This window comes from Carassius auratus, chromosome 24 (genome assembly GCF_003368295.1).
Source record: "Carassius auratus strain Wakin chromosome 24, ASM336829v1, whole genome shotgun sequence".
Taxonomy (NCBI): domain Eukaryota; kingdom Metazoa; phylum Chordata; class Actinopteri; order Cypriniformes; family Cyprinidae; genus Carassius; species Carassius auratus.
In genome coordinates, this window is record NC_039266.1 from 6,241,169 (window position 1) to 6,253,826 (window position 12,658).

The 12,658-nt window shown below is 36.6% G+C and overlaps 1 protein-coding gene across 1 annotated transcript in view; it reads right to left on the bottom strand.

Annotated features, from left to right (window-relative positions):
- Positions 1–12,658, bottom strand: part of ofcc1 (orofacial cleft 1 candidate 1) — a 79,474-nt gene that overhangs the window by 50,824 nt on the left and 15,992 nt on the right. Inside the window, exons 9-11 of the mRNA XM_026200818.1 lie at positions 11,627–11,866; positions 7,344–7,607; positions 5,637–5,778 (exon numbers count right to left, since the gene is read on the bottom strand). Of these exons, the coding sequence (XP_026056603.1) occupies positions 5,637–5,778; positions 7,344–7,607; positions 11,627–11,866 (646 nt within the window). The remainder of the gene's footprint in view (positions 1–5,636; positions 5,779–7,343; positions 7,608–11,626; positions 11,867–12,658) is intronic.

Below are 12,658 nucleotides of genomic sequence, written 5' to 3' on the forward strand. Positions count from 1 at the left end.
AATTACTTTTGAAGTGTTTTCTCTCGCTCTCCGTCTGTAATTTAAATGGTAAGCTGCCAGATGTGTGTCTCATGCTTGAAGTGCAGGAGCTTTGCATTATTTAGCATATTAACATTCACAGAATTTAAAAAGAGGGTTCCTGCATTGCCTGGAGCTTCCAATTAAGTAAACCTTAGCTTGATACATGTAAAAATTTTACCATGAGAAACTTTTTTCATTGCGTTTTTCTCTTCGCCTCAGCCAGTCACATCTATATAATAAATATGGAAACTTCCCAGATGATATAATTTTTCTCTTGCTGCAGGATTAAATATATCAGTAATAATAACTTTTAAATATAGGCAACGTATCAGGAAGGCTTCAGAAGACTCAAATAGGTTTTAATAGCAGGGCTGGTATGTCCTCAGTGCTGGTTTTGAACTGATATTACATTTAATCTGAACGCAGATGTAAATTTTAATTACAAGTTATACTAGTAAACATTTGATATGCCTACAGGTGAAAGCATTACATGTGCCCTATCTTAACAGAAATAAGGGTGGTTATTCCATTATAGTGAATGCATAATCACGTTCAATAGCATGGCTTACCTCTGATCTTTTCACTGTAGTGACAAGCCTTAAGAAATACCATAGACAACGGAAACAAATTACAGACATTTTCTTCTGCTGGAGCTTGAACAAGTCAAAAAGTGTCGGAGAGGAAATCTGTCTTCCACAGAAGATATGTCAGTCTGTTTTCTTTTGGAAGAGACACAGTTAATGACCCACGAAACCATATGGAGTTATATGTAAAAAAGGTTTATTCAAAACCTTCACGTTATGAGACCGGCCCCAATGACACTCTACCATTCAATATTGGTGTGTTTGGTTCATAATGGTTTTGTAATCATTTCTTCACATGGTTGCTTCCAACAGTTTGTTCCAGTTTCGTACCAGGGGAGTTAATAGCCTATTTTCTTTTCAGTGTTTAAACTTCCTGCACTATATTATTATTTTGTCCAACATGTTGCTCATTAAAAAGTCTGGACGGTAGTGATGCATTAATTATCTTCAACAATGGTGTTACATCTCCAAGTTAAAAGGTAACCAATGCGAAGACCGACAAGTTTAGCACCATACAGCAATGCAATTTTTATGTAAAATATCAAAAAAATGCAACAATTTGCCATCAAATAGTATTTGTATTTATTATTTTTTTCCAACAATGATACTTTCGACATGCATCATCAGAATTACAAAAAAAAGATACTGACACAGTAATAAAAAAATTAGCCTTACATAAACCGAAGACCCCTGTCTTCGGCGTGTAAAGTGCATACATTTTTATCTAAGGTTTAGCCTGTTCCAATCTGCGGCCTGCAGCGATGTGGAGCAAAAGCCTGCCCTCCACCTCTGTTCTGTGTCCAGAGACTGTAATCCCTGTCAGCAGAGCATTCTGCCTGCCTTTGCGCCACGAACGTGCATGTTTTAATGGGCCAGCCAACACAACTTTGCAACTTTGCCTTTAATTATCCTTCCTCCAGCCTGATGCTCAGATGGTGTCGGGTCTGAATTAGTGCAGCGTTGACAGCTGTAGGCTATGTCCATGAACTTGGAGTGCTGCAGCCACAACCCACGTTCTCCCAGGGTGAACAAGAGAGGCTTGTTATCCTCTGCTTACCATGAACACACAGAGAGTAGGAGCCGGGCCTGAAGGGTTGGGTGACCGACGGGGACCTGTGCGCTCACCTAGGTTTCTAATTGCCCTGGTGTCGGTTCCAGAGTTGCCAAAGGTCAGTGAATTATTGATTACCCATGAGCATAATCCATGACTCATAATTACCCGATGTAATATGAATAATCAAAACAAAGAGAAATAAAGTAGAGAAAAATTAAATTGACTTAAACTGAGTTGTTCCTTGTTAGAGCAATAATTTATAAAAAATTATATTGTTCAATATATATATATATATATATATATATATATATATATATATATATATATATATATACATATTTAAGTCAATTTAAAATTTTTGAGCAAACGTGTGTGTGTGTGTGTGTGTGTGTGTGTGTTTATATCATACCAAATTATTCATGTTAAAATAATGTACAACATAAATTAGAACTATAAATTTATCATCATCGTATCATTTATCTAAAGTTAAAGGTCTAATTATTATACAGCATTTTACAGTATATCACATTATATTATAATTTGAATCATTAGTTGTCCTGTATATAATATAGAGACATACAGATGCATTATTTTACAGTCATTTCCAGCTTCCATGACATGAATCGTGAGCTTTTTCAAATATTTGACACTTAGCAAGTATCTGCGCATTTACAATGCTATCATGTTTAAAAATCTGCATTATGCAAGGCTTGTCACTTCAGAACAGTTTGTTTTTCTTCACATAAGCTAAGCAGCCTTTGGGAATGTCTGTCCGGCTCCATCACCCTCACCACATGAGGCTAGGTTTTCACATCAACTAAAAACTGAGTTTGATGTAAGCAAGGTTAATTCATCCATTTAAAGATGGGCAGTGGTAAATTAATTGGGGTAAAAATGCAGTGTGATTTAGAGGGTATGATCCTGTATTAGGGTTATCTGCAGTGACCGGGACTGGCCCCTCAGGGACAATGATATAACAGAGCACGGCTTAGTTCCAGAAACACTCTAAGAGCAAATCTTGGAAACTGTCATTGCGCTGAAAGGCCGTGTGTATTACGATGCTTTTACTTAAGGGGCAGGATGCAATCAAACACAGCTTCCAAAAGCCCCACTGCATGCAGTTACAGATCCACTAAGGGTGATCAAAGCAGAAAGGTCTAATTTAATTAGTCATTTGAATTCAAACAGACCTACTGTAACTGGATCGTTCACTTAATGTGAAAGGTCAGTTAACTCATAATGCCTGCAGCTACGTCATATGTTGCAATGAACATAGAAATGAGGGGAAATAACATTAGCTGTCAGTGTTCCTATTTGACATGTCTGAGCATTACAATAATAGATAAGATTGCCAATGAATGTACCTGTATTCTAAGATGATTTTTGAAAAGAAAAAGACTGGAATTAACTGAAACACAAATATATAGTGTGTTTTTATAATAATTATTATTATTATCATTACAAATGTCTCAAAAAAAAAAAAAAAAACCTTAATAAGGGTGCCAGATAAAACTACAATAGTTAGCAGAAAAGACACGTGATAAAAATCTTTAGTCCATGGAGCCAAAGTTGGATGTTCCCTGTTTGCAGTTTTTCCTCACTGAATTTGATTTTCATTTCAGAGTAATGTGAGGTTGTCAGTCCAATCCCGCTCTCCCGCTTGACGGGAATCCTCCATCTGAATATCATAAGAGTGTGTAGCAGTAATGCAACCTGAACTGATCCTTATGCTAACGTCATCTCTGCTCAGCGGTTTGACGCTCTGATGTCCAGTGAGGGACACCTTTTGATCACTTATTCGAGTCAGATTGAGTTTTCCTCTGTTTCTCCGATACCTGCTTCTTTTATATCCTATTCTTTCCTCTTTTTTGGCATGTATAATAAGCAGAACACAACTCTCCCAGAGTGCCATGGCATGGGGACACTTCCCATGTGGGGTGTTAGGAGCACAGTGGGAGGTCAAAGTTCACTGCAGAGAGGAAGTGACAAGCTGTGAAATGTAAAAGACCAATTTCTTCCACATGTTGCGGCACTCTGAGAACAGCGCCGAGCTGTCAGCTAGCATCACGCTTAAAATGGGACAGGTTGCTACCCAGCAGACCTGTCACAACTCATTTGTAATTAAAAAGCCTATGTGATGTTTAAAGCTGAGCACTCCAGAAACCTTTTTTTTTTTTTTTTTTTTTTTTTTTTTCCTGGTTCTGCTCTGTTAAATAAAGATGAGCACTGTCAAAAAAAAAAAAAAAAAAAAAAAAGGGGAACAATGGTCTTTGCAGTAGATCAATACCAAATGAGACAGCATTGGCGTCAAGATGTTCTGTGACCTATGTGAGGACAGAACGCTCGGAGACAGGAAGGTGTGCCTGGGAGAAGCACACTTATTCAAGTAAAAACTGCTCTACACATGGACGTGAGTGAAAGGAAACTGCTTATTTCCCTCTTTCCTGTCCAAACTAATCTTTATGCAGTAGGGGTGCTGGATATTTAAGAGCATAAATTACACAACTGCTTATAAAAACCAGACTTTTTTCCCCCTTCTTCTTAAGAAAATAAGAAATAGAATGCTTCCCTATAAAAAACTCGCCAGTGTAATTCTTGGGTCTGGGAGGTAGCCAGAACATTGCAGTTTCCAAGGTGTCCTGTGTGGTTTTTAGCATATTTCTGTGTGGATAGGGTGTTGTAGGTAGCAGGTAAACTGATAGAGCTGGGTAAACTGGTACATGGAACACAAAAGGTAACAAATAAATTTAAATGCACTGTAATCACTTTAGATAAAATAATCTGCCAAATGTATAAATGTAAATGTTTGCCAGGGCACTGCTTTGCAGTTGTTAATGAGTTCTGAGCATTTGGTGGTTGCCAAGACTTTCCTAAATTCAATACTAACTCAGTATTCTGAGTGGTTTTACTTTGCAGTTGTTCATTTGTTGTTGGTTGATCCTGTGTAATTGCTAAGGTGTTCTTGGTGGTTGCTAGGCCATTGAAGAGAGTTAATCTTAAAAAAGTACTTGATGACTCTAGATTTTTAAATGTGATTCAGATACCAACTCCATTGTAATGGGATATATTTGTGTCTAAATGCTTATAAAAGTAATTGCATGACTCTCCTCGTCATACAATTTAAGGTATCATTCATAGCTACTAATATACTTCAACTAAGTTGTTTGGAAATGTGGGAGCTTATGACCAAAGTATTGAAACACCATCAAAAGACTGAGACATATACATGCTGTCTAAATCATTTATAAACAAAATAAGCCAACAAAGATGGCATTATTATGCAGACAAGATCGCATGCAAAAGGGCCCAAGTGACGTAACATGAAAACAATGCCTGGCTTGCTTCATTTGTTTCAATGTGACTATGAAGATTTTCAATACAGTGTTCAGCACACAAACATATGCCACGTGTTTTGAAAGCTTTAATCTCTATGGGTACCGTTCCAAACTCATGCTATTTCCTAAACAACTGGCAAACAACGACCGAACTAGAAAAAAATAAAATAAAATCAATAAGCTAATGGAGGCACACACAAGCGAATGAGCCCTATTAGTGATCTCGCAATCACCCCATCCTGCTTAACACTGACTGCTCACGGTTCGACAACAATGAGAACTGGCTTATGGCTGAGAGTTTTGATTAGAGGAAATATATGCCATTTGATAACGCAGCCATGAATGATGACGGTGGTGGTAATGATGATAGCATTCAGTGAGAAATTTCAATCATGTGTAAAGCTGAACGTCTTATGTTAGTGAGCTTCAATTACAGTGCAAACAATTTTGGCCCAAATGGCACTTACTGTGCTGCACAAATCGGACGTGCTTTGATCTGAATGGAGAAGGTTCATTTTCTCTGCATGAATGACCCAACAGATTCTAACTGGCAGCTGCCATTCTGCCTCTGTGTGGGAGTTTGTGGCAGGCCGTGACATTCGCTGGCATTTCTACCTTTCGTGGGGGGTGAAGAAGTCCTACCTGGCAGAGAAGCAGAAGAGCGGATGGAGGTGTCAGGATGGGGATGAAGCCCCTGGCTGGAGCTCAGCTGGGGGTGAGAAGGGATCTGCAGGGTGAAGCTGCGCTCCGGCACCCCAGTGCTACCCCGCGGGAGTCTCTTCACCTGCACAGAGGGATGTCTGCTGATTGACAAAGACTGATTATGAAAGGCATTATAAAACAGTTGGCAAATAGATGCTGTACAGCAGTGGCTCTCAACTGGTTTTGCTTCAGGACCCAGATCATTCAGGAACACAGATTTATTGTAGTTTGATTGGATACAGCCTTTGATGTAAAAAAAAAAAAAAAAAAAAAAAAAAAAAGGAAGCATTTCTCCTCCATTTTAAACCCATATAAGCTCATTTCCTTTGCTATCACTCCTTTGCACAAATATACTTACTTGTATTTTATTTTTACATTTTTTATTATTATTATTATTATTATTATTATTATTATTATTATTATTTATTTTGTTGTTATTTCCTTTACTTTCTGGAAGCCTTCCAAAACAAACCTGTAATTCTTAGAATAAAATCAATCAATCAATCACCTTTATTTATATAGTGCTTTAAACAAAATGCATTGCGTCAAAACACTGAACAACATTCATTTGGAAAACAGTGTCTCAATAATGCAAAATGATAGTTAAAGGCAGTTCATCATTGAATTCAGTTATGTCATCTCTGTTCAGTTTAAATAGTGTCTGTTTTTATTTGCAATCAAGTCAATGATATCGCTGTAGATGAATTGACCCCAACTAAGCAAGCCAGAGGCGACAGCGGCAAGGAACCGAAACTCCATCGGTGACAGAATGGAGAAAAAAACCTTGGGAGAAACCAGGCTCAGTTGGGGGGCCAGTTCTCCTCTGACCAGACGAAACCAGTAGTTCAATTCCAGGCTGCAGCAAAGTCAGATTTTGCAGAAGAATCATCTGTTTCCTGTGGTCTTGTCCTGGTGGTCGTCTGAGACAAGGTCTTTACAGGAGATCTGTATCTGGGGCTCTTGACTTTTTGATGACTTTTTATTTTTTTATTAAATTTTTTACTTTATGCACCGATTTGGCTAGTAAATCTGCAAATGTATCTGGATTTTAAATTTGAACGTTAAAATTTGTCAAACGGTCAAAGTGGCCAATATAAATAATTTTTAATAATCATGAGATTGTGAATGTGTAAAATGGACGTTTGTGGAGTCCAGATTCCATAAGGATATTAACTGCTTATATTCACTGCACAAAATATCTTCCAATTATATGAAAGCATTAGATTGAGAAAAGCCTTTTCTCTGCTTTTTAATTCCATTAAGCTGTTGAGTAACAGGATCAATGCTTCTCCTCAAATGTATCTGGATCTGTTTAGTAAAGATGTGGTTTGTTTACAACCTGGCTCCAATTTCCAATTTTCTTGCTAGAGCCATTTACACTCTCTCACACACATTCACATATACAAAACAGGCACTATTCTCACAAAACTGTCTTTTACAGAGTTCAGTTAGGGCAACTACACTGGTTTATTAACTTAAAGCAATTACAACACAAAGTAAATAAAACTGTTATTATTATTATTATTATTATTATTATTATTATTATTATTATTATTATTATTATTATTATTATTATTTATAGTATGGACCATTAGACTGTTTAGAATCTTCACAAAAATAAACCTTCAGTACATTTTAAATATGTACCTGGAAGTAGAGGTTGCATAGCCAGTTGTCCAGGTCAGTGGAAAGCAGATGCTCAATTCTGCGGAACTGGTTGAGTGAGGGGTTCGGACTGCCACGCAAGAGAGGGGTCTTGAACTTTCCATTGAAGAGTTGGAAGGAGCAGTCGCAGACGGGAAATGCACCCCAGCCCATTACAGAACTCACAGAACTGTGATCTCCGGGCAGAGATAACAGCCTGAACACTAACACACTGGATGGCAACAGATCACATGATGCAGGCAAGACCTGGAAGAGACAGAGTGTGAAGAATCCCTACAGTAAATCTAAATATATCATTTAAAACAAATCTAGAAAAATCTAGGGGGGGGGGGGGGGACAAAGAGAGTTCAGGGTTAAAGTCAAAATGATTTATTAGCACATTTAACACAGAGAAGACCAAAGTGACTGATTCAAATAATGCATAAAAAGTTGAATAAATTCAATAAAACTTTAGATTTAAAGTAGTAAAGTAATGATTCAAATTTTGAAACCCTGTAACATTTAACCCTGCAAAACATTTAAACTAGTGTTTTATCTATGTTTAATTTGTATTTGCTGTTTTTTTTTTAGCAGCCTTTGGTGATGCTATATATTTATTTAATAATAATCTAAAATAAAGCATCCTCTATTTGGAATTTTTTAATTAATTTATTAATTTATTAATTTTTTGACACACAAAACACAGCTAACACTTCTCAGTAGAGAAAGTTGAATAATGGTGCAATGTAAAGAGAGTAAGTTCAAAATGGATATTTGTTATCTAATTTCCCCGATTTCCTCTCTCTAGCTAAATGTGTTTAATATGATCTAAAGTTTGAACCTAGATGATGAAACATTGGAGTGTGATTATGGCTGGTTTCAGGAAGCCATCTCAGCAGGAGCGCCAGCATGTGACGATCCCAACATGACAGCCGTGACATCACTAGAACATATGTAAACCAGGCACATTTAAAGAAAAATGTGGTATATCAGAAAAACGTGGCATGGGGAATAACAATGTTTAACAGGCAGAGATCCTTATTTACCCATCAAGCAAGAGACAGACCGTTAAAAAATGAACTGACAAAAAGAAGCGCTTGACTTCATCAGTCACTCCAGGAATATTCTATCCCTCCATTAGGAGTAATGGAAAACGGAGAAGTCTTGTTTTATCACATTCATCATGTGTTTCTCTTCTAATCGCTTTGTGCTCACACCTAAAAAAAAATGGCACAGATTCCCTGCATCAGGCCTCAAATTTATGCCATAATCTCCTGCATTATACATATTGAAAAAAAAATATTTCAGACGCTCAATTCACTGAGAAATAAGCAAGAACACTGCTGACTGTATCAATTGGCAAAGAAAAAGAGATTAAAAAGGAAAGAGTGAAAACACAATTAAATGACTGAAATAGTGTGTTTTGGGCCTGTGTCAGTTCTCAGGTAGAACTGCTACATGCTGGGAATCTATTAAAGCATCACAGAGATCAAATTTAATACAAAACAGACCTGTGCTTACTGAGCAAACGCCACAAGAGAAAGAGGGGAAAAGAGAATGCATAAATAAAAATTAAAATAAAAAATGTGCATTTAAGTGCATTTCCCTCGTGGACTGCTGGTGTCCTTCTGCTTTTTAACATTAAATGACTCTTTTTGCTTTAGATGGAAGTGCTGTGAAACAACAGAATGAAGAGATGTGAAAATGAGACTGAGACTACAGATTGGCAAAGGAGCAAAAGATCCTTCTTATCTTCTGCTTCCTTGCCTGGACCATCGCATCTTTCACATCCCACTTGAAGGAAAGCCTCAAATCTGCAAGATGGATCAGAGCATCTCTACGCGCCAGCCAGAGACACTCAAGAAAAACATGATGAGCTGTAGCTTTCCTCCTACTAACGTTAATTCCTCGTTTCCTCTGCGAAAGCTGTTGAGAAAAACAGACGAGGCGAGAGAGCACGGTAATGTGGGCAACTGCAAAAAGCAAATGAGCCAATTACAGACAAATCTGATGGAAATCTTCGAAACATAAACATCAACAGCAACAGGATTGGCTATAAATAAGAGCTGGTAGAGGATAGAGGAGACTGACACTAGACAATCTCAATGGAGCGCTAAACGATTGCCTGCCAAATAAGAGCCCACGGTTTTGGACGAGAGAGGAGGAGTATTCAGTTAAAGCGGCCCACTTTTTTTCCTTTGTGTCAGACGCTTCTGTCTGCAGATATAGGCCTGACTACACAAGTGCATGCTAGATTTGGTGCTTTATTTATTGATCGTGATCGCATTTTTAGGTTATTTATTTACAGTGCTTGGAAGGCACTAGTGAACGAACATTCTGGTGAAGGTTTGGTCTAAACTTCTGGAATTATTTCAGCCCAAACCATTTAACAAACAGAATCCATTTGAACTTTGTTTTAAAGATAATTTCCTTCTTAGGTGTGTACAAAAAAAAAAAAAAAAAAAAAAACGTATTTTGAGGATCAAGTTATAATATTACAAGAATAAAATTGCAATGTTTTGTGAATAATCTCATAATAGGCCTTTTCCAAAAATAAAGTTATGAGAATAAAGTAATTTGACAAGATTAAACATTATTTTGAGAATAAAGTTTTAGAGATCTTTATATTTTCAGATCTCATAATAGCAGAGCTTTATTGTTGAAACATTATCACTTCATTCTGGTAAAAAACCTGTTTGCCTGTTCTTTTCTTTTAAGTTAAACTAAAACGCATTAATAATTTCTCGAAATCGTTAAAAAATGTATAATAAAGTATCCCATTGACCAAGGAGGTGTTCTTTCATTCTCATTCTTCTTTCTTTACAGCTCTTTCTCATGCACAGGCAACAGAAGACAAGATGTGGGCTTAACGCTAAAACATCACTCCAACTAACTTAAAATTTGAACACTATTGCTCTGAGCAGCATTGATAGTTCTTTAAAATCATATAGTTATTTATTTTCTCTTATTTTCTCAGTAGTTCTGAGTTCTGGAATTCTGGTTTCACAGCATTTGTACATCATTTTTTATCCCAATAAACCGTCAGCTCTTGTATAATGAATTATAAATTTGATTTACGTTCACACACTGAATGTCACGTTAGAAAAGCAGCTGTTTTATTCACAGTGACTGTCCCTCAAGTCAAACCTTGAGCTTTCAGCAGCAGTTTTTAATACAGTCTCTTTCCACTCCTATACACACACTCACTGTTTAATATCACATTTCATAAGCCTCATTCTGACTCTATTTTCAATAGCTGAAGTGGAACGGCAGAAGGGAAAACTAGTGTGGTTCTGTTCTGGAATTTAGTCCTGTCTGATAATCAGAGCGATTTCTGTCCCACTATTCTACACAACTTCCACTTTGATGCTTAAAAAGTTCATAAAACGGCTTACTTTTATTCATGTATTTACAGTACATTGAGATGTTTTCCATAACTGGTGTGTGTGTGTGTGTGTGTGCGCGCGTGGGTGTGTGTGTGTGTGTGAGGTATACATGTGAATCAAAGCCTACATTTAATCTGTTCATTTTATAATGCGACTGATTCATAGATTCATATGGATTAGTAATCCATAAGAATTAATATGGATTAGTTTTACAATAATTATACTTCATTTAAATTCACTGGATTTTACGAACTGGTGAACTATTCCTGTATTATATTAACTTTTTTTTTTTTTTTGTTAGTCTTTTCGATGTAAGCTTTGTAACAATATTAACATCTGGAACAACAATCGGTGTACAAGAAATATTTCTAAAGCATCATATAACACTGAATAATGTTATGCTGAAAAATGTAGCTTTGTTATAATAAATATAAATTATATATATAAATAAATAAATATATATATATATATATATATTTTTTTTTTTTTTAAGAATAATATCTCCTCGTGAGCTACAAAAAAAGTACAGAACATTTTAATAAAATAATGGGGGGAAAAATATATTTTTTTAGCTTGGCAAACCGAGAAAAAGAAAAAAAAAGAAAAAACAAAGTAAATATGCTTTCAAAACTCATTACTTCTGACAAAAATATGACAAATGTCCTCAATGACAGATGGCCCCTCTGAGCAGCACCCATGATTGATAGTGCTAAAATATCCCACAACTTCTAACGTAAAGGTGATGATGTTTGATTGCTGTGCTCTTTAATGTAGCATAAATCCACTCAGATCAACAATCATCAAATCGGTTCTTTGAACATTAGCTTTTTTGTTGTAAGGGTTAAATAAACTGCAGTGCTGTGGGCGTCTCAAGAGGGCAGTTTGCTGGGGTTTTCTTACCATGCAGAGGCTCTGGTTAATGTTGAGCTCTATGTCAAAGTATCGGCCCTGGTGTTCCACGGGTTCTGTTCTTCCAACCCACTGCTGCTCCTGCAGACGGGACCAGCGCAGCGTGCGGCCGCCCAGTTGAGTCTGAAGAGACACGCTCAGTGAGTACAGACCTCTGGGCAGCTTCTCTCTCACGGCCCTCAAACACAAAACAAGCACCTCTATGGGCTCCGGGGTCCGTATCCATTCCACCTACACAGGAATATGAAATATTTCACTATGTGAAAGAGATCTGAAGCGTGTAAGAGAGAAAACTTTACAGAAAATATTATTCACTTCTATTTTTTCTTACAGCTTTGTGTTGAATGTTTACACAGAATTTGTCAACATTTGTTAACGTTACCAGTATATATGCAGCCTGCAGAATTAAGATGCATTGAGATTAGTTTTGGAATAAGATCATGACTCCCTGAATCAAATGTAAATATAATAATAAATTGGCTTTTCTTTATATAAAGAGGATGCACAGACACTATGATCAGGAAATAATACTAGCTTATAGGTAGTTAAATATTACCCAGTATTCATTTTAAGTATGTGCAGTATACTGGTTACTATATATAAAAAAAAAAAAGAAAAAAAAAAAAGAAAGAAATACATAAAAATGTGATGCATTGCTTCACGGTAAAAAATAAAATAAAATAAGTAACGTTATATTGCACATGACCTCATCACTTTGTGTGTGAGATTAATATAGTTATCATTTGAAATGGAAGTTCAAATACAAATATTGTATTATGGTATGCAATGTGTTCTGATGGAAAATGTACTCAGCCACTCATTAGGATATTTGCATTCTGTGCACAGTATTCATTCTATATATTACTGAAATAGCAAAAGTAGTATGCTATTCAAAACAGACAGATTTTCAGGAAATAAAGGTGAAGAGGACGCATTTCCTGCAGCTGTGGCGTAAGTGTGTAACGCCATAACACTCGCCTAGATGACATGAAAGCAGCTCGCCAGATCCTATACACTTCTCAT